General features: G+C 43.0%; 1 protein-coding gene across 1 annotated transcript; it reads right to left on the bottom strand.

Annotated features, from left to right (window-relative positions):
- Positions 1 to 249: 249 nt before the first annotated feature.
- LOC131287530 (leucine-rich repeat-containing protein 20) lies at positions 250 to 10,729 on the bottom strand. The gene is made up of 3 exons (XM_058316589.1): positions 10,438 to 10,729; positions 1,243 to 1,386; positions 250 to 1,174 (listed from the first exon to the last, which is right to left on the bottom strand). Exons 1-3 carry the CDS (start codon positions 10,727 to 10,729, stop codon positions 840 to 842), a joined length of 771 nt encoding a protein of 256 aa, XP_058172572.1. The 3' UTR covers positions 250 to 839.
- Between the last annotated feature and the right edge of the window lie 11,800 nt (positions 10,730 to 22,529).

The raw sequence follows: 22,529 nt of genomic DNA, 5'->3' as shown, positions 1-22,529 counted from the left end.
CATTTCCTTTTCTGACTAGAGGATCTCCTCTCGAACGCGGGGTAGTTTTGTTGTGTGGTATGTCATAAAGCAGTCCTCTTTTGATCATAAGGCACGTTCTCTAAACTGAGTCAGGGCGGGATGCTCTTGATCGAATCTTTTTAATCTTGCTGCTTATTTTTACGAAGCAATCATCTAATCGGTTCATTTTGCACAGCCATACAGACAATGCCTACTCAGATCAACATTTTTCAGTTAATACATACATTTCTTCTGATGACTAGATCAACATCCTATCCCACGTGTTATCTTGATCGTAAAGCACGCGTCTTCGACACATCCACACACATCTTTTAAGGTGAAATCTATCCAATTTTAATTAAACACCACGTTACGAGAAGATCCCCATCAGAAAACTAAAATGATCGGGCAGGTACACGGACCGCAAAGGTAGAGCTTACTGACTACAAGTACATTCAAATATGCAATATAATACATAAGTACAATACATACACTTGAACTATCCACTTCATGGCTAGATCTGGTTAGTTTTATACAGGAAAAAGGGTTCCGTTTAATAACGGTGCTGGTTAAACTGTTCTGTCCGGTGTAATACCATCGACATCTTAGCATAAGTACGCTGGGAGATCCTTCTAAACATAGGATTAATGCCTTTTCCAAGTGTCGGTTTGTTAGTACAATCCACAAGCTTTGTGTGGAGGGTTTATGTTATTTTTAGAGCAGAAGATACCAGCGAGTAACAATATCATACGTACACAATGCATCTAATAGTGCGGCTAAAGCTAGTTCGAAGGCAGGACAAGCACTTTGGGGACGGCAGTTCGAGCGGAACAATTCCCTCAAATAGTCAAATCTTCCCAGTCTTCCTTCACCCGGTCCGACAGCTCGATCCGGAACGACACGTTGGCATGCTTCAGCAGATCGTGGCAGAAGGGCGTCAGGGGATTGTGCCGCAAATCGACCAACTCCAACGACTCGGACGTGATGATTTCGTCCCGATCGATGTCGATGATGGCATTGTTGTTCGCTCGCAGCTCGCGCAGCTTAGGCATTTTGAACACCACGTTCGGCAGGCTGATGAAGGAGTTGTGCGAAATGTCCAACACTTCCAGCGAGTGCAAGTCGGCCAGCTCGTCCGGCAGTCTGGCCATTTGGTTGTGGGACAGATTTAGTTCTACGGAAGGAAAACAATTTGAAATATGAGAAAAACAGTCATAGCTTCCCCAAAGGCCTTCATTTTACCTGTGATAAAACTGAACTTAACGGCGAATTTGGGTGAAATCTTCGTTATCACGTTGCCACTTAGATCGCACGTTTTCAGTTCCGTGTTTCTCATCAGATGGTAGACTGCATCCGGAACCTGGATGAGCTCACATTCGGAGAGGTCTGCAGAGACAGTGAGATATGAAAATATGAAAATCGTGTTATTAGGTAAAATTCAACTATAAATAACTCGCCCCTCAAAGGGTATTCCACGTGCATTAAAACATAAGAATCCAACAAACAAAACACCCCACCTAAATGGTTCGATTCGGCGGCTTCTTCACAACGGTTTACCACTTTTGCCACGAACGAAGCCATCATCAGCCGTCAGGAACAGGTTTGCGACCGCTTAGTATTGATGGTGTAATGAAAATAATTTTTAAAACCGATGGCACCGGTTTCGACGGTCTAATAATACAAAAAAATATACACACAGCTATAAATAACTATGACTTAACCACCATGTCCCCGGTACACGGTTTCTAAGGTTCACGGAGTTCAAAGCCCGGCCGAATTTTTACAACAATGTAACAGGAGCGCTACACTAGCTGCACTATCTTGTAATCTTTTGCGTCTTTTACTGTTGAGCTAACTTTAACTAAAATAAAAACTCTGTAGGAACGTAACAACACAGGAAATAGATAGTAAAATCTGTTTTAACGACTAGCAAAACATTTTGCTGGTCTTGTTTACAATAAAGTCACGGTGTGTAAACAATACCTGGTCGTGTCATGTAGAAGGAAAATGACAGTTCTATAACGTTTTCGAAAATGAATTGAAAACCATGGTGATTTTCGAATATTTGAAAATGCATAACGGAAACATTTAGCTTTCGTATAATATTTGATATCACATATTGAACACGTTTACACATACATTGCTTGATGCGAATGTAAAATAAAAAAAATGTATGTTCAAGGTAAAAGTGTTAAAGGAATACTAAGTACATTTTGTTCATCAGACAGCTTGACCTAGATTTGAACGAATCGCGACTAATAAACAAATAATGAGATATGTATCGACCAATTTTACAAAGCCATTTTAACAGAGATAGGGGTTGTTGACAGTGGATTTTTTCCCGATAACCTTTGGCGGAGATGGCGCACGTTATCAGCTGTACCAGTGTAATCGTCGCTACCGATATCATTAGTCAGTGACGCGTAATCACACAACGGTCGTAGAAAGCAAAACCGCGTAGATACGGCGGTTGTTGTTTACGCCACCATAAGCTAGACGGTTTGGAGTCTTTGTCGCAGTTGTAAGCCAACCACCCCTGCACTCATCTTTGAAGAGAAACACTTCACGATAGCTAAAACGCACCATTTCCTTGTGCCATGAAATGATGGCGTTGTATTTTTAGTTTTTGCAATTCACGAGCTTCAAATTATGATGTGTGTGAAAAGTTTGATGTGGAATGAAGGCAGAAATGAGTTTCCACGATGGCGTTCACGCGTAGGTATGATAAAAGATGAAAAAAGTGCCGGCGGAAGGAAAAACATGGATGAGGGCTTATCGAAGCTTAAAATTAAAGGTATAGGAAAGCATTGATACCCGATGCTTGTCCCTTTCCAAAAGTGGTCTTTGTTGAGGTACCAACAGGCAGCAGAAAGCAAAAACTCGGAAGTCGAATTAGAAGATGATATGTAATGGAGGAAAATAAATAACATAACGTACGATGAAAAACGGCACGAAACAGGATGTAGCGCTGCAGCCATTCCATGCATGCCCGAGAAAAGGCAAAATAGTCTCGCGATCGATGGCGTTACGGCGGTGCTGGACGTGCACACAGTTCCGTTTCATTATTGGTTACATCAACACCCGTGTGTTTAAGACCCGGCATGTTTTTTTTCGCCCGCCATTAACGAACCACGTGCGCGAGCCTGCACACATCGGTGGCGCTTCTGTGGCTTATTTAATTGCTCTGCACGGAAATCGAAGCCACATTCGAAGGTGCCATGAACTGCGAACTATTCAAGTACGCCACCGCATCCTCGCTTAAATTGTTTTGCCCGCATGACGCAGCTCCACCCGATGCGCACTATTCCCAGATTGTGTGGCGTTGGTTGGAAGAAATAAATAGGTGGCCAACACGAAAAAAACAACCGTTGCTGGCGAGGGTGAACATTTTCATTTTCCCAATCTGCCACCGGGGTGGAAAATAACGCTCGCCACCGAACGCCGACACTGCAAACCAATGGGGAAAACCCCAGTTTCCCGAAGCTGCGTCAATCCACGCCAACTCACCTTCGCTCGATCGCATCTCGACTGCGCAATGCGCACCGCGGACAACGATCGGACAGTAACCGGAAAATTCATAAATCACCGTTCTGAATCGGTCGGAAATGAGCCAGAGGATGGGAGGTCGGTGCAAACGACGTAAAGTAGGACGCCGTACGTGATTTTGCCGGTAAATGGGATGAAATTTCCGTCTTAGGGCGAGCGTCGCGTCAGCGTCTTGTTCTGGCGACCTCTGTGTTCCTCTTCCGCGTTCGATCCCAGAGGACGAAGAACGCGCAGGTTTAAGTTTATTTACACAAAACGGCGAGGCGTGCGCGATGTTTTCCTTGCGCATTTCCCATCACGCTTGGGCAATGGGAAATGTAACAGATTGCCGGATAAACACGTTTCCTAACAATCTTTGTACGCGTACTCTCTCACTCTCTTTTTCTCGTCGTTTTTAAAACGACGACATACGACACGTTTCCATTTCAATTTTTATTTCGAACAGGACAGTACAACAGAGAAGCGGCCTTCGAATCATTCTTAACACGGTTTTTTGACCGGAAAAAGGATCTCTATTTAAGACCCTGTTTGTATTGACAAGGAAATGTCTGTTTTGTGTCATTCAATTGAATCTGTGATTTTAATTGTGAAAGAGTATAAATTAGCGTTTTTAATTTGAAAAGAATACATTACGTTTTGATCTCCAGCGAACGCTCAAGAAATCCAACATAATAACCGGATTATAGCAATTTTACAAGCTTTAATAATGATATTGCCGATTTAATAATTATATTTAAAAAGAGAAGAGCGTGATTGAAATCCCACATGTTACTTTTTTAACCTTTTTTAAAATTTACTATTTCTTTTCATCCGAAATAATTTTGAGCATGATCTGTCATAACTTTATACCTTTCATCTTCTGCAGTGTTGGGACATTCACACATTAAATCGTGTTTTGCGAAATTTCCAAAGCAATCACGATGAGCCGTCTTGGTTAAAGTAAACGCCAAAAATGCAAATAAACACCCAAAAGGTCCGATTCAAATTGCGAAACGATACGAAATCAGTAACGATCAATTGCATCGTAGGCACCGTTGCCGACAGCGTGCCTGATGCGAGATTTGAAGAGCTTCAACAAGAGGCGCCGAAGACGCTTTAGTTCAAAGATCGTGTGTGGATCTGATCGCTCAACATGGTAAAGATCGCGATAATGCGCCAGATCCATTCCAGCAGCAGGCCGAGGCGCGAAACCTTCGGGCGGCCAAGTGAAGACATTACACTTTCTAAGAGGTTTTTTCCCTTCCTTCTATTATGGAATCACGCGCGCTAGTACCGCGAGCTTTTATTGTATGCGATGAGTTTTGTTGATACGACTGATTAATAGGTGAAAACAGTACCATCCTTGTACACGCCGAAAAGGAACGCCAATCCGTATTTATTCAACGAGGCTAAGGCGATCCGATGAAAAAGCGAGATTTTCCTTGTTTAGCAACATTGGCTAATCGCTGAACAGATGATGAATTTGATGCATACAATGTAATTTGTTGTTACAATGAATGTGAGAACGTATTATGAACGTAATTGAGAGATTTTTTGCGATAGAAAGTAGCTAAAGTTGACAGCGGAAATTAAAAAACTTGAATTACATTAGAAATAAAGCATCAATTGGAAAATTTAATATTCAGTGTAAAACATAAGAAAACCAAAACAAACAAGGACAAACAATGTGCTTTAAATCCTATATTAATCGTAAACCGATAAAAGATTGCAAGACTGTGTACCTGAGAAGATCAGAAACAAATATAAGTTTTACGCTTTCACAATCCAATCGTTACAAAATGTTAAACAAATCCCATAAACCTTGATTATTGACTGCAGTAAAAGCTAAAAGCTGCCGATAGCAAAAGTTTCAAAATTGTCGGTCACCTTTGTTGCACTTGCACCAAGAGGCTTCCAACTAGCAGTTGGCACTTCGGAGTGGTTTAAGGTCGTCTCACGTGACTTAACGCGTGCCCGAATTGGGTGCGCGCCTTGTGCCTCCATGGTGGGATCGTTTGTTTTCGACGCCGAGCGTGGAAAACTAGGTTGTTTTCATCGCTTTTCCTTTCGGGTTTTCGATTTGTTGCATGTGGATGGGTTGGCAGTTGGATGGGTGGGGAGGGGGCTGCGCTGATGTAACCGTTGGTCACTTTCCCGCGCACCCGCAACGGGGAGGGTTGGTTTTCCGTAACGTTTTCATCTTCGCTTGACGCACGTCAAAGGGTGGGCAAGGCAAGGCGAAAAATAATTCACCAAAATGTCCATACATTAAGCGCACTTATCCAACCGATTGAACGTGGCGTTTGGTGCGTGCCGTAGACCAAAATTGCTGAGGCTGGTTAAGCCGCTGTTAAAGTAAGTCAATAAACATAAATAAACGAACGTGGTCATAACGTTCCGGATCAATGTGGCTTACGCTCTCGGAGGCTCAACCGTTGGAGCTAATTTTTCCCCCCTGTCAAACTGTCAGGTGACTGCCATTGCGCAGACTTAACCTTTTTTTTTTGTTATGTAAGTGCACGGTGCATCTGGACGCCCTTAAACTGGAGCATGCGAAAACACTACCGGAACGCTTCGGTTGCAGCAATTTGCAGTGAATGCAGAGCTGAAGTGCAATAAAGGGAACTACAGCACTGCCTCAGTGCATTGCTTATGGGCATGAAACATAATTCATTACAAAATGGAAAGTAATTGTGTGGCTCGTTGCGCTAGGTACCGATGGGAAAAGAGCCCTTTTTCCCGGGGATGCCTTCACAAAAAGACGCTTTCAGCAAATGAGGCCTTTATGCTTTTATTTTGCAGCACAATCTCGTTTTCGTTCAATAGATTTAAATGGAAATAGTTAGCGCAGCATAATGAAGTGTAGCAATTGTATTGTTTCTATGACAAAATGAGTGCACGAGTGCATGAGTGCACATTTAAATGAAATTAGTTTGAAAATATATTATTAGGTTTGTATCTAACTATCACATATTCCTGAGTTGTATCAAATGAATACAACAAAATACTTATTTTACTTCCACAACTCCCCATCTGAAGTTATGTTCCTGGTCTTTAATCTGTTTAGTTTAATAATAATGATTAAAACTTTGTTTGATTTCATGCAACGATGTAGGGGTAAATGCTAGCAAAAACTTCCCATAAACATTAAATTTCACTGGCAATTGGATAACAGGTGGAGGAATCCATGCGTGGAACCATCATTTGAATGTGCCGAGCTCGCACCCATCATCATAAATCATCACTCGCTTTGCAGGTCCTCCCCGCTTTGCGCGGGGTGGCACATTTAGCATTTGCGTCTTTGCTCCACCGTGCCAGCACCGATAGAGTTGTCCGCACCGACACCGGCGCCCCTAGACATGTGTCATCGTGCGCGATCCCCGAGGGCTTCCTGTTCATTCTGTTGTCCAGTTTGCTACGAGCTGTTCTTCTGCACGATGATCACGATTTCGGTTTCTTTTTCTTGCCCAACGTCAGATGATTGAGTAGCACGTGCTGAAGGAACACCTTAGCGGGGGTCTAAAGTCTTCATCAGCCATCAAACGACGGACCCTGCCGTTGCCGCGGGTTCCTTTACCGGCTCTCTACCGGACAAGGGTCGGCTGGTTTTTCCCTTAAAAGGGCTAATTTTAATAGCGCTCGCGGTCGTCCACCGTTCGTACGCTTCGCTTGCGGGCCGGTGCAAAGATCAAGACGGCGCTGACCTCGGTAATCAGGAAGCTCGCAGGCAGTCAGCCAGTGGAGGAAGGCGCCACTGAATGCCAGCCGGTTGTGGCTTGCGGGAAGTTGGAAGCGGTTCGCCCAAGGCGCCACACATCATCGTAGGAATTAGCAGTGATCGACGAAAGTGGCGAAAACCGTACCGTACTGTGATGGTGGCGGGAGTTGCGCAAGAGATTACAGTTTCCGCCCATGCATACAGCGTCCAAGTGATTAAGCCGATTTTTGTGGCTACAATTAAAACTCGCATGTAGTTTTCTTCTCTATTTTCTGGTTAAATAACTCAGCAAACCGAAGCGTGCAATGTTGCAGGAATGAAACAAAACTAGTGTGTGAATTATTCGATTGCTTTTACAGTTTAAAGGTTTCGAATTCACTACAAATAATTTCACTGTTTCCGAATAACACACCCATGAAAAACGAAAGCTTAAACACCGTTCCATCGTGCCTTTCCTTTCCGTCAATGTTTGACCCAGTTATGCTAATGCCGTAAGCGATAGCATAACGGCGACGGTGGAGCATAAATTAATGCACATCACTGGTTCACTCGAAGTCAGGGGCACAGTGGAGCAAAAAAAAAAAAACTCACACACACAAAACTGTGGCGAGTAAATCCTTATGCTTATGCTACCGTGCTACAACGGTGCTCAAGAAGTTGTGAGTTTGATTGTTGTTTGTTTTTTTCGGTTCCCATCAAAGGTCGCGCCAGATGGCGGAACGCGCTAATGCACAACGGTTGTCACGGAAACGGAGAACATGTTTGGGGTGTGTTGCTCGGGAGTGTTTGTGCTAGGCGAACTTTGAGACTAATGTCCGGTTAATTTTAGGCTAAAAGACAACCCAACCAAGCGGCCAAACCCTCATGCATCGGATGCTGATTCACGCGAATCCATCGCAGGAAAGCACGTGGAGAAGCAATGAGTTGCTCTCTCTTTCCCTCCCACTATCACTCGACGCTTCTATTTTGTCTATTCTCTTTCTATTTCGAACGGTCCAATTGATCTCGCGCCGGGGGAAACACCGTATAGACAGTTTGTTGTGGTTTTCACTTTCGTTCGTGAAAACACGTAACCGCGCGGTCTCGTGTTTGGCAAATGGCCCTCAGGGTTGTAAACGGAAGTGCTTGGTAGTAGTGTTGTTTTTTTCTTTTCCCTTGAATGATTTTTTTTATTTTGTTTTTTGTTTGTAATGGCAACAATTTCACCGAACGATTACAATATAGCATACTATTACGCCATCGGATTATGCAGCACTTTAAAGGTAAATATAGCTTATGTATCTTTTTCAAACCGTTGGGGAGTTCGCTCCATTTAAATGTGTTTAAAATTAGCAAACTGTGGTACATTTTGTTTGAAAAAAGGTATGTGGTGACGATTAGGGTTTAATAGTTACTAAAAATGTAAAAATGTAATTACAATTTCAACTCAAATTGAACATGATCTTGCAATTGTCAATTATCATACAAGCTTTTTTTTACATTGGACCGACTTTCGATTTTCAAAAAATCCTCCAATGGACATCGTTTATGGACCGTTATTAAGTTCGCCACCGTTAATTGCTTACAACCATCGAAACCATCCACTGAGCCACCAAAAATCTAGACCACAGCGCCGCGCATCGTGAGAGGGGGTTGATCTCGAATTTAAAGCCCCAACCCGGTGACCTCGAACCACAAGCAACCGCCCGGTTCGCTTCTCCGCCACCCTCTCGAAGAGTTTCCCGACGACCGATTGGTACACCATGACCAACTCCGTAGTCTCGGAGTTGACGGTTGGGAAACGTCGCTTAGCTAACGCCGATCGGGCAGGCTTTGAAGGGGGTGTGGTGGAGGTAGTCCAAACCCAATGCGATGCATAGGCTCGCCGGTTCGCTGGACCCGGTCGAATGAGCGCCAGCGACGAACAATCGCCCGGTCGCGAGTCGCAAGACGCCGTCACCAGCACCGTGGAAGCGTTGAGGCCCGGGCCTTCCGCTGTTCGTGCTGTGTTGGAACACGCGACGACTCGAGACACTATTCGGACACTTTGGCGCTGCGCAATCGCGCGAACGCGGGCCACTATTTTTCCCCCCATGGCCACGGGTCGCTCGGTGCGCAACGCAATCCAGCGACGCAACGCCACAAAACACGCTATCAGAAGCTATAACTGTGAAGGAACGGCTTCCAAGCCATTTGTTTGTTGTTCGGATCATCCCCACGGGTTTTGCTTTAGCTTGAGCCAGTTTTATGCAACCGTCACGATTGTTACAAATAATTAAAATTCGATACAGAAAAATAATCACTGTTTTTCCATTTCAATGTTCAAATGAAAATAAAGTGGAAATGGATTAAAATTTCGAAAAATAAGGAAACGATTTACAATTCCGTTTTAAAAAAAGAAACAATTGATAGTGGCACATCTTGTTAGTTCAATATCGATCAAAAACACATCAGAACTATTGTCGATTGATGAACAAAATCCATTTGTGAAACAGTTAATCCCGCTCAGATACAAATACAAATTTACCAAAATATGCGTTGTTCACAAGTTCGAATATGCATTACTTCGTGGGCAATTGTAAAATAGATTTAAATGCTTTGAAGTAAGATACCTTCAACCATATTGATGAAAAATTACACCATCTTTGGCAAGTAAAAGATAACAAACCAGTTGGTGGAATTAATACCGAATCGTGAACATCAAAAGCAAACTGAAGTAATTGTGGATATTCGACTAATTTCAATGACAGAAATGATTTAGCAGCCACGAAGCCTTTTTAAACGGAGTTGTATCTTGGAAAGAGAGATTTAAACGACCCCTGAGCTTCAACATCTACTTTTGACAGTTTGATTCTTTTTCTGCGTATGCTGAAATTAGATATTTTCGAAACAAAAACTTCTCTTAAGGGAACTTAATCGCAACTAATTTGAGATTTGATGCTCTTTTGTTCTCAATTGCCTCCTTATGCCTCACATATTGAAATATTGGTTTTGTGCAATGGAACAACCCTTGAATATATAAACAATGCATACTGCTTGATGTTTTAAACCTGTTGTAAAAGTTATTGAAGCTAGTGAAATATGAAATATACCCAATCCGTTTCTCCTCGATGAAGTTTTTTTAAAACCCCCCAAACAACCCTTCGTTACTCAACCCTCTCATCAATTATATCAGTACCCTTTCCATGAGGTTGGTTCCCTTTCCCCTTGCCTACCTAGATTACTGTTCTCCTTCGCATCGTCGCAACGCTCGACCACGCGGATGATCCCACTTCCGGCGTTCTTCGGAAGAGGCCGCGTGGCACCGTTCTGCGTCAGCCGTTCGACGATGAAATCAGTGTTGCTCCGACCGTTGTTGTTGTTGTTGTTATTGTTATTGTTGTTGTTGCCACCGTTGCCATTGTTTCCACCACTTCCGCCATTGCTGTTAGTCTGGTTGTTCTGCTCCTCAGCGCCGTTCGCCTCGGTGTTGGTAATGTCATTACCAAAGTGCGTCGGTGGCCTCATGATGTCGGTTTGTGATGTTTTATTTGCTTATCCCGTTTGCCTTGTGAAGATCGCTTCCAAGCGCCTTTAAAGTATTCCTTTCCGATTAACTTAACTGCACCTTACGCTTACACTTTTCGGTTTGCTTTCTTTTTCGTTGATTAGCTGCAAGCGTTAAATTTCGGTTTCACCTTTGCTATGCGATGGAGAAGAAATGATGCAACGCAAAATGCAGTCCACTGCCCTTGGCGTGGCGATCGGCAAACGAAAACGTCCACACAAAAAAAAAACCGTACGACTTGGCTTGCGATCAATTTCGTTCTACTTAAAATCACCAGATGCTAAAACACAAGCCGTTGGAGAAAAAGCACTTTCTTTCCCGCGGACTCAACGCGGTACGAACCGTTTCTTCTTCTTCGACTTTGCTCTCTGCAGACCACACGATCGATTCGTTGCACTTGACGATATGCACTGCTCCACCGTCCGAACGCGAATGACTTGTCGGGCGCACGGATCGCTCGAGCGGACCGCGAAAAGGCCGCGCAATTCAAAACAGTCGCGACCCCCGTTCCACCCCCTCCTCGAAACCTGGCACCCATCACAAACACGTCGCACACGCTGGCTCACGAACACCACGGTGTGTGGAATGGTGTGTCGCACCGTCTGGTCTCACTCGCTCCGTCTTTTCCTTAGGGCGGTTACCCCACCACCCCATGGGGATGCTGACCACACGAGTTGGGTCGGCGATGGAAGGGTGCGCTTTGTCATTGTTTGCATATGCATCCCGCGAGGTATAAAGGACGCCCTAGAGGCTACGACGACGCCGAGCTGCACGAACATGGGGTAGGTAATAATTGGCCAAACACCGTGTCAACCCACGCGACTTTCTTTCTTCTCCAAAAATTCTTCCCACCCCGGCGACAAAGAGCAATCGAGCCGCGCCATTTCCTTGTCTAACGTCTTGGGGTGGGAAAAATGGGGCCTTGAAGCGGGTTGTTTGCACATGGAAAATCTCCAGCGGGGGAAAAACCCCTTCGCCAATGCCAATGCACACACATCGCAGTTGGATCGTATTGCGATTCGGTTTGTTTGCTTTGGCCGCGGGGCGATGGCGTTTTGCGACGCGAAAATGCGTAGTTTATATTTGGGGGAAGAAAGAAAATGTTTTCCGCTGCAAGTATTGCTGGGAAATTGCAACGCAATGGGGATATATAGGAGGTAATCGTACCTGACCTAGAATTGGTTATTCCTATAGGTCATTGAAATTTCCTGGTGGTTCACAGCTTTGTTTCCATTATAGTCAATTGTTTTCTCGTTTTACAAGAGTGTAATATTTCAGCGAACTATTGCATATGGTCTGTATTAGCTTGATTAATTCTGTTTACCATGCAAATGTCAATTTGACTTAGTTTGATTCTTTTGTACCGATGCCCACCAAACAAAAACAGCTCAAGGAAACAACACAGAAGAAAATCAACAAGGATAAAGGCATGTTTCCTTATTTCCTGTCTGCCGCACGCATCGTTGGTTTTGCGTCGTGCAAGTAAAGACTCTTTGTTTCCACGAACAAGAACCGTTACCATTTCAACACCCAAACACTGGTCATATTTTCTTCCCCATGGAGGATAGGAAAATCTTCCCATGACGCCGAAGGGTGCGGAAAATATCGTTGGGCACGTAAAATCCTCACCCCGCGCGACACGCCACGCCGGTGAAAGGAAAACCAAACCGCACGCAATTACAAATTGGGGCCATCGGTTCGGGGTTCGAGTGGGAAGCGGGAAAAGAAAATCGATCAACGACGCGTGCGCGATCGTCGAATGCCGGATGCGAGCCGGAGATCAGCTGAGCCGCGAAGTGAATCACGCACGCACGCACACACGCGGTGGGAAAGAGATGGCAGGCAAACAAAGCAGCCAACTTGGTGGGGTGTGGGCAGTAGTGGTAGTAGTGATGCCTCCACCGCGAGTAAACAGCTGTCCGTCAATCCATCGCGCGATGCGGATCTTTGTTTTGCGACGGCGTGTTTATCAGCATTGCGCGTGCGTTTCGTGCGATAGGGCACTTTAATCGCCCACCCGGTGAAGTTGGCGGCCAAGGGTTCAATCGCACTAAGGCTGCAAGTTGGTCATCAAACTTGACGAGTTCATCTGATAAAAACCGAACATCGTCATATCATATGTGTTTGAAAGGAAAGCGTAGTATGAATAATCGTGTGGAACTTAGAAGACCCGCACTTCATTAATGTATTATAACATTTGTTAATTTGATTTTCTGAAGAAGTAAAAAACTAAACACAGTTTAGAAAATGAAAGATTAGTTTTATTTCCATAGGGAAGGAAGGGTTTAAAAACGGAAGTGGAGTTAAAAGGATAAATAAGTATCCATCAAATATAAATCATCTAGGAAAATGCAAAGTTGCAAAGATTTGTTTTAAAAATTGTGCGAAATATGTAATTCCATTCAACAGTCTAATCATAGCGGCATAGATACTTCTTTGATTCAAATCCAAACTTTTGTACTAATCATGGATCTTGATCAGGGGTTGGCAAACATTTTCTAAAAAGGGCCAGATTATCAAATGGAAACCGTAAATGCGAACCGGATACCTTATGATTTAATGTTTTCAAAGTAGTATTGGAGTATCAACTTTTTGAATGGAGCATCAACTTTCTGAATAATAAAGTTACACAAAAAGTGGTAAAAGATAAAATATTTGAAATTTTTCCGTTAAGCTTTTTCAAACACTTTCATACTTATTATCGTTGAATTCAGACTTTTATTTTTTCAAACTATAACAACGCCTCGTTCAATAATTTTATTCTTCATTTTTGGCAAGAAATCAAACCTGCATCGTGAAAAAATCTGATAAAAATAGAGATGGGTTTTTTGTACGAAGCACTAAAATTTACTTATGGGCCAGATAAAATTAGTTGGCGCGCAAGATTTGGCCCGCGGACCGGACTTTGCCGACCCCTGAATTAGAAACACTGAACACAGCTTAGATAAGAAAATTTCGTAGGTCTAGTTCTATTTTTGTTTTAAAACTTTGTTTGGTAACAGTAAAATTTGAAATATGAAATTGTCTCTTATACTGATTCTTGAAACTGTTAAAGGATATTCGTAATAAGTTAAAATTATACAACATTTGATTAGTTTGTTTAAATAACGTAACGAGTGCATACATTTTTACCGAACTTAAACAATCGCTTGCCCGTATCGATAACACGCGCACCTCCGTGCAACCAACACTGCAAACGTAATATGTCTAGACTAGATAATATGTTACAGTGTAAACTCCAAGATGCCCTTCAACTTAACTTGCCTCAAACGGGAATCGAAAGGGTTCAACATGCATGCACAGGGATTCAAAAAAAAAAACAACAACAAAGAAACTAAACAGTCCACTTTGTTTCAGTCGACGACATAACCTTGAGATTAACATACCATGCTGTCATGCAGGTGCGGTTCATGCGGTAGCAACTTTCAAGAAGCAAAGAATAAGGTGCATCGCCATCACGTGTTTTTCTCGGCATCATCACAGTTCTGGCCAGGATGAAGGATAGCCTTGAACTCCGCCGTCAGCATTGAAGGGCGAAGAAAAGTTCGCATTCTCTGTCATGCCGCACCAACCGAATGTCTTTGTTCCGATCACATGTTGTAGGTCTTTGAGGGTTGTTTTCTTTTTTTATCGATCTACTCTCTCTCTACTATAAGACATTCTAGCACTCGGTTATTATTTTGCAAACGATGGAGTACCTCATTCGATTTCATTTTGGATTCTCTATTTTTATTAGACACGTTTTTCACATTTCATTTAGGTACACTAAAACTTACAACGAAGCAAAGTTCGACGTATTTGAGCGCGGTTTCGTGTAAAACGCATAAAAGTTCTTATAGCGAACAACACAATTCGGTCAAATAGATGTATGTGCATCACTACCCTCGTCGTGGTCTATTTGTTCTCTCCCAAAACCGCCCAATGCGTACAACCATCCATAATCATCTGCCCGCTTGTAGGCCGTAGGAGCGTCTGCTTGTCGCGTAACGATCGCTTACATATTGGCCGCCTTTCTAATCGGACCGAACGAACGCGCCAGCCACCCTTGCTACTGTGGCAACTAAATGTGGCTTTGACGAATATGGCCCCAACTCACGTCCCCTTCAACGAGACAGCCAGTAGTGCCCGATGGTTGATTCGTTTACCGACGGTTCGCAGCCACGCGTGGTCGCACGCGTGTACCAAATGGACGTGATCGTGACCGACGTTGCGCGGTGCGGAAAAGATGTTCGAACGATGGCTCGTGTCAGCCAGTTTCCCGGTTGGATGCCCCAAACAGTGTGGTTACAAGCCGTTCGAATAATTCTTATTTGGATTTTCGAGAATGAAATGTACGGCTTTGATTTTATTTGTTGGGGACATTAGCTCAAACTACTAGACTATCGTAACACCATGTTGTAGGGAGTCTCCACTGTGGAAACGTTCAAAACATTCATATTGGCAGATAATCACTCCAGTTTGGTGTGATAACAGTTCTATTTGGTATTGGTATTGTAAACAATCCTAATTTAATTTAATTTTTAATTAATTCCTCCACTCTGTCTGAATCTAACGCAGATTCCATGCACCATTAGTACCATATCCTACAGAAGCTAATAATGCTCCTCCAGTTCCTTATTGGTTCTAACAGATTTAGCAAAAATCAAGCAATTTTATTTGTATGGACGGTACACCTCTTTCGAAAACAGGAAATTAACATAGCTCAGTAAACGTAAAATGCTCACTTCAAAACACCTTGAATTCATAGGACAAACCACGCATATGTAGTAGACTAAACCTGTGCAACCATCTGTCATTTAAGTAGGAGGGATATTATGATAACAAGAAATAAAACAAATAAAAATATGTTTTACGTTTCTATTGCTACTTAAAAAGGTTCAGTTTGAGTTGCGAACTATGTACTTTTATTGAATTCTGTCAAGGTACACAATATATGTTGAAGGGTTTTTGTTGAAGCTCCGAAACACAATACATAATGATTATTACTTTAAATGAAGTCACTTAATCGCTCGATTGAATGGCTTATAAACCAATGAGACTATGTCACAAATGAAATAAAACTTGAAGATGACTGAAGATGCACTAAAAGTAACTGATTCAATGCACGAAGGCACGGACTTGAATCGCTTATTTGAATTTGTTATACTCAGTTGAAACCGTGTCTAAAATAATAAACAGCGTCTCAAAACGTATTGCTGGAGAGCAAGGACAATGCTGAACGGAGCACAAATGATAGAGACATATAATTAAGTGATACACAACATTATTAATGTTGTTTTGATTTTCTTCTCTTTTTGTAAAACTTTATTCCCGATATTTCGTCTCCAAGTTTTCGTCTTCAAGTTTTTATTTGTTTGTTATGTTACGATGTTGAGTGGTAATGCAGAAAAAAATACCGAAACATTCAATCAGAACAACACTATGCCGACACGGGTGGGTAACCGTGTCGTGGTGGGATTAGGGTGGAAAGCTAAGGTCCGGCCTACCTACTGCAGATGACACGTTACGCCCACCATCAGCTACGATCCTGCTTTGGCCCGTCCCGACTGTGCCCCATCGGCCGTGATTTATTATTATTGGTTTTCCTCTCGTAGCCGAACTTTCGGCCTCCCAAACAGTGTTGCCATCCTGCCGTCCGTTGGTGTGTAAGTGTGCGTGCTTGTGCGCAAGGAAGAGCAACATTACATCTTATCGATGTTCGATTTGTCAAAATCTTGCGTCAGCAGCATCGTTAGTTTTTTTCGTGTATTTATCCATTTTTGCTCCGTACTTCGTCCTTATTTGTTCTTTTTCTCTGAGACATATTTACCTTTGGTACGGTACCTCCATTCTATCTACATCTCTTTTTGTGCCCCTGGGTGGATCATTTTGTTCGGCTAACCCTCGTACCGGATCATCCCGTCCGATCCTGGGACGGTTCGCTGGCCATCTGTTTGGATGGAGATAATTTATCAGCTATGGATCAATAATAACGATTCCACGACGTCGGCAAAGGGCCGTGCCGGAAAAAAAGGGATTGGACGTACTAACAGGCACCTGTCACCGCTCCGTTCGCTTACCTGACGATCGTCGGTTGGGCAAAGATGTGGAGTCCTGGGATCCCGAGCCCGTCCGGTAAACTGCGTGATAAAATGTCCAATAAAAATGACAACACTCGCCCGACCAGTAGCAGTTCTTATTTCAAAAAGGGACTGTGAAAGTTATTTGTTTTCGGTTGATTTTTCAACAATGCAGGTTGCCACATTGCGTCGATCAAATGGCGATGGGCTTCATTTTTTCCAATCCCAGAAAACTTGTTGCTCATCAGTAGGGAAAATCGATCCGATATAGGGAAGAGATGGTTCAAAGTGTCATGTTCCAATATGTGACGGACAGTGAAAAATTAATTGCATCGATTGGCGTGCATTAAACGTTCCCGATGTTGTTCCATCCACAGTGGGAGATTATTTTTGATTGATTTCCATTCAGTTTCGCACACATGCACACCGGTCGGTGCAAGTCATGTATTACATGTGAACGCTGCTGCTAAAGCAAATAAAGCCTGCAGTGAAGAGTTAAATAAATAAAAACACTCTGCACTGCTCGACTCGGGATACTGGCGAGCAATTAGACTGAAAAAAAAAAATGGATACTTAAAGAGGTTTTGCATACGGCATCAGCACTTAAAGCCATCTCTCTAGAGTGACGATGCGATGAGAAAATTAGTGAAACTTTAAACAATTATTTGTACTTGTATCGTTTCTTTTTTTCTGTGGCTTAACTTATGTTCACTGGTACTTGCATTTTGTTATATTCTTTTAACGGTTTAAGTACCCTTTTGTAGTAGTTATTTCCATGCAATATGGAAATATATGTAAAAATACACCTTGAAGAATGAAAAATATGCAAATACAATCATTTTGTTGAACCACCTAAATTGTAAAAGTTTTCCAGTGAAGTCCTAGATTAGACAAATTAAAGCCCAGTCAACCTAGATAAGACAAATTAAAATGGAATTAATGTATGATTCAACATTAAAAGTTTCTATCAAATTGAAAAAAAAAAATAAAGAAACTGTTGTTCGTTACATTATTTCCACTCAGTTGGCACACCAAAGCTCATGTATTTGTGCTAGCTTTCAACAAAGATGTTCGGGATTGAAAAATAAATCAAACTTTAGAACTATACATTGTTTTAATCATTCTATGTTTACCTATACATACTTTACTCTTATATTTGTAGCTAGTACGATTTATTGATTTGAAAAATTTATTTATTGAACGGCATAATTTTGATGTTTGAAGATCGGTTATTACTATTGCAAAGTGAAAAACTGTTGTGCATACTCGTCGATCGCAGTTATAAACAATTATATTACAAACGGGTCAGAACGCGTGCTTCATTTTCCTGGTCCTGGTCTCGGGAGAAACATACCAGTGGATGAGAAAACTTTGGACTACCGGACGACATTTAATAAAGAATTCAGTTATTATTTATCTTCGGACAACAAACAGACCAAGTTTATGACGCCATAAACACTCTTCGGGGGCTCGTTACCGGAGATGGTGCGCTTGGAAATGAAGGGGAATACTTTTAAAGAGCCAGTGTTTATTGAAAGACACAAACAAAACTATTTGAGACGCATTCTGTCCTGCTCGAGAAAACGGCAGAACCTTCCCAAAGATTACAGCAAACGAGCAGAAGTGCGTAGACCCATTAAGTTCATAGCTTAAATTACTTTGCCTTTCAGCATTCCTGCTTCGGTGGAGCGTCATTTCGCGCCGGTTTCGTGGGGTGCGTCACTGTTCTTCGCCCAGCGGGGTGGTAGCATAATGGTTTCAATAAAACTAACCATAAACGCAGCTAATCGGCAAATGTGTTCACTTTCACACAATACCACGGTTGCTTTACTCCATCCCTCGCTTGACGGTTGTATATTAACAAGCATTCTGGGTCATCAATATACTACAAAAATATTTTCCAACATTCTTTGCTGAGTTGTACTGCGCTGCACTGGGAAGGGCATTTAGCGATGTTTATCAAAATTTTATGTGGAAAATTTGTACCATAACAAAACTTTTCCCGTTCGCTGCTTTAAAACAAAGGGCAAGAGAAGGATGTGTGAACCCCAGCGGACCCATGGAAGTGCGAAGCATAAATGGGAGTTGTTGTGGGAAATATTCTTCTCACCGCTCATCCCACCCATGGTTCACCCTTCGCCTCAAGTGCGCTGCATCATTAGAAAGTGTTAAATGCGGAGATGATCGTCATAAATCTCAATTTTATGCGACATGAAGGAAACCAGCCACCAGGGTGACACTGCTGCAAAACCGCACGAACGGGTGATGTCGGTCGTTAAAAAATGTGGGTCGCAAAAGCCACCGAAACAAGCGCAATCGAACGTCGCCGTCCCGGCGCCCGCCACACACAAAAACCTTTGCCTGACGTCCCCGCGGAGATGCATGCAATCGCGATTGGGATGTAGGGAAAAACAAAAGCATAATATAAACACGATGAAAGCATCATTTCCACCCGATGGATGGTGTTCTACTAATGGATCATCTCGAGGGCGGAATAATGGAACGTCTTCGGATCTGCCGAAGGCACACATCTCTCTGGCGACTGATGAGCATCTCCTCGCTTCGTCGAAATGATGTGTCGTTGTTGTCGCCGGAGGAAAATTTTCTTCCCATCCGCATTGGTTCCTTCTCTGCGTGGAATCCGTTTTGCTGGCGGTGGGGGCTTCGAACTGGGTGACACGAGGGAAATCATTTCCACACCCAATGCACACACATACACATACACAGGAGACAATCACAACGAACGAAATGTTTGTCCCGTTGTGCGCTGGGCTTTGTGTGGCGATTTTGGGCATGGAAAATGATGATCCCGAGACGAACCATTAAATGGGCGTAAAATAAACGTTTTACTGCCCCCGGTGTTTTCCACTGGAAAACACACAACTGCCGGCAAGCTGTTAAAGTTCACGTATGTAAAATTTTCGTAAAGGTGAAGGGAGAAATTATGTAGCTGTTAGGATGCTTTTTTTCAGACGCTTTCGAAGGTTCGAGTTGTTTTGTTCCTCGCAAATTTCCACAAGCACAGTATGGAATTTTACCATCCGATTTCACATTTTCCGGGTACGTAGCAAAGTAAAAAGCTACTCCTATGAGGGTGTTATGTTTGATTATTCTTAAGATATAGCTTACGCTTAATAGTGTAGTCAATAAATTTCCACCCCAACGTCAATTACCATGCATCGAAGGAAAATAAAATCAGAAAACTTTTAGCAAATCCGTGCCATTTTCCTTGTCTGACTTCTGCAAAGCCGATTTTACGGATGTTTAAATCATTTAAACCTATTTATCCTTGACTCATCGAACCCTGGTGCAATGGCTACACTTCGTAGGATTAAAAACAAAATGCGTTAATGAGAGGATGTGCTGTTTTGCATCGTTATTAATTTCATGGTAATATAATCTCTTTGTGTACACCATTTATTGCTCCTTTGCACTTCTCCGATAGAGTTGCAATTACGATTGAACCCACTTAATGCAGTTCCGGGCGAAGCTACCATGATGTAAAACATTGCAATTATTTTTTAATGATTCACACGTTTTACTGTTGAGTCATTCGATGTCAATGAGCAACAATCAAGTTACAAAACGAAAGCCATCATCAGTCTCGTAATTTAGTTTTGGTTTGTAATTACACTTATTAGGAAATCTTTTTTTTTTGCGTCTCAGATTTATTTAAAAGCTTGAACCCTGTTGAATGATCTTGTGAAAAAATATAACTGGAACAATATGTGGTAAAATAGACTCAAATTGTTTATGAACTGATTTGCCAATTGTTAAACTTGATTATATAAAATTTCATAATGCAAAAATCTTGAAACACAGCGAATAAAATTAAAAATGCAAGATCTAAATAAATACTATGGATCAGTTTATTTTTTATAGTATATTAGTATATATTTGATCTAAATCGTTTGATTTTGTAGTTTTTTGACAAGTGGATTGCTTTGAAAATATCTCGCATTCCTTGTGCCCAAGATTTTTTTAAAATCTTTCATCAATTTTTATCTATTTTAAAATTCAAACAATGTGAGACAAAATGTTTTTTGTCTGCATTTCCCGTCAATATCCAATAATATGCGTTGGTAATATATCTTTTTTATACTGTCAACTTAACCAAATCCTGTTGAGTGATCTTTCCTTATACCATATTAATGAAAGCATTTCGATAATATACATGTTTATGGAACACCACAAGTGTGACGTTAACGCATGCCGCTTTGCAACAAAATCGATTGAGTGGTCGTAAAGAATTTCGACACTTCTGAACAGCTAACCCGGCAACCCGTTTCGCTTCTGGTTTCGTTGTTCGTATCACAGCATCGAAGGCCACCGGAAACCCGTCCACATGCCGAACTACCGGCAGTCGGATTAGCGCAGTGCATCCCATCGGTGGCGGGTGTTTTCGCCGGCCTTGTGGGCTGGGTCACATTTGCAGGCAATTACCGAAGCTTCAAATTAATGGGGTTAAGAATCGAGGAAGATGTACGAACGCCGATGTCGCTGTCGGCGTCAACGTCGTCGTGCACCGGTCCCATGTTCCGAGTCATCGTTGTCGTCTTAGGCTTCTCCGAACATGGTTTGGGCGCGTCTGGTTGAATGTTGTTTGTGCATTTGCACTTGTAATTGCCCCCGCGCTCCATGCTCCGCCGGTCCTGAAGTGGCGCAGAGACGGACAACGTGGCGTCGTCTGACGCCATTCCTCTAGGCGCATCCTAACGCTCCAGATGTACGCCCTCCAACGTCTCCACTCCACCCCTTGCGTCCAATCGATCGTCTGTCATGTAGGTTTATCCCCCTCGTAGGGTGGAAATTCCGCCGGAGCCACCCCCAAGAATATGGCTTTCTACATCGATGATGTAGCTATCAGTTCAGGGAAATTAATTTCTTGTTTTGACAGCCGGAACACGGACGATCCAATACGCGCACGAGCACACGGGCGCCTCAAGGTATCGGTGGTCGAGATAGCAGTAAGCCGCATTGTCCTTGGTGCAGCTGCGACCCTCTGCACACCTCGCCATGCCGGCTTCCCTCACCCACACTCCATGGTTAACTGATTCGATGTTGATAGATGATGACACTTTACAGCTTCGTGTGTACACCCCGCAGTCGACATAAGCCCACCACCCAGGAAGCTGTAATACACTTCGGCAGCTCGTTATCGTTCCCAGGATAATTGAAATCATTAGAAAGCCCCATCCGGACACCGGAAGGCCGGTGCTGCCGAACGAATAGCAGCAATTGATTGCAATGGATATGGGCACTTTTATTTTAACGGCCTCTACGCTGGTGAGTTTTACCGAAGGATTGTGTTTAGGGATGTGGAGTCCAGTAAGGGAGGTCCTATCAACCCAGGGATGGGCATGAAACGGAAGGGAATAAATGGCTCCGGTTTCATTCGTTCGCTCGCCTTTGGACGACTTGAATGTACCCGTTTTGTCGCACGATTACCGTCAAATGGATTTCATTGGCAACTGTCGGTTTTGGACGAGGTACGATAAAACCGGTCCCATATGGAAAGCAGGCCGCCGACAGTCGGAGTGAGCAATATTGTCACTTTGTGTGCATTGTCAAGCCACCGGGATGGGTTTTTTGGTGTGTTCCGGATCGGCTCATATTTTTCAATGCCACTTTTTGCCACCCGCTTCCATCGACGGCCGGTCCCCCCGGCCTCTCGATGCACCGTGCGGACAGAAACGTGTCT

This window comes from Anopheles ziemanni, chromosome 3, assembly GCF_943734765.1.
Source record: "Anopheles ziemanni chromosome 3, idAnoZiCoDA_A2_x.2, whole genome shotgun sequence".
In the NCBI taxonomy this organism is placed as follows: Eukaryota; Metazoa; Arthropoda; class Insecta; order Diptera; family Culicidae; genus Anopheles; species Anopheles ziemanni.
Note: the sequence above shows the minus strand (reverse complement) of the source record. Positions and strands in the feature narration are given on the sequence as shown.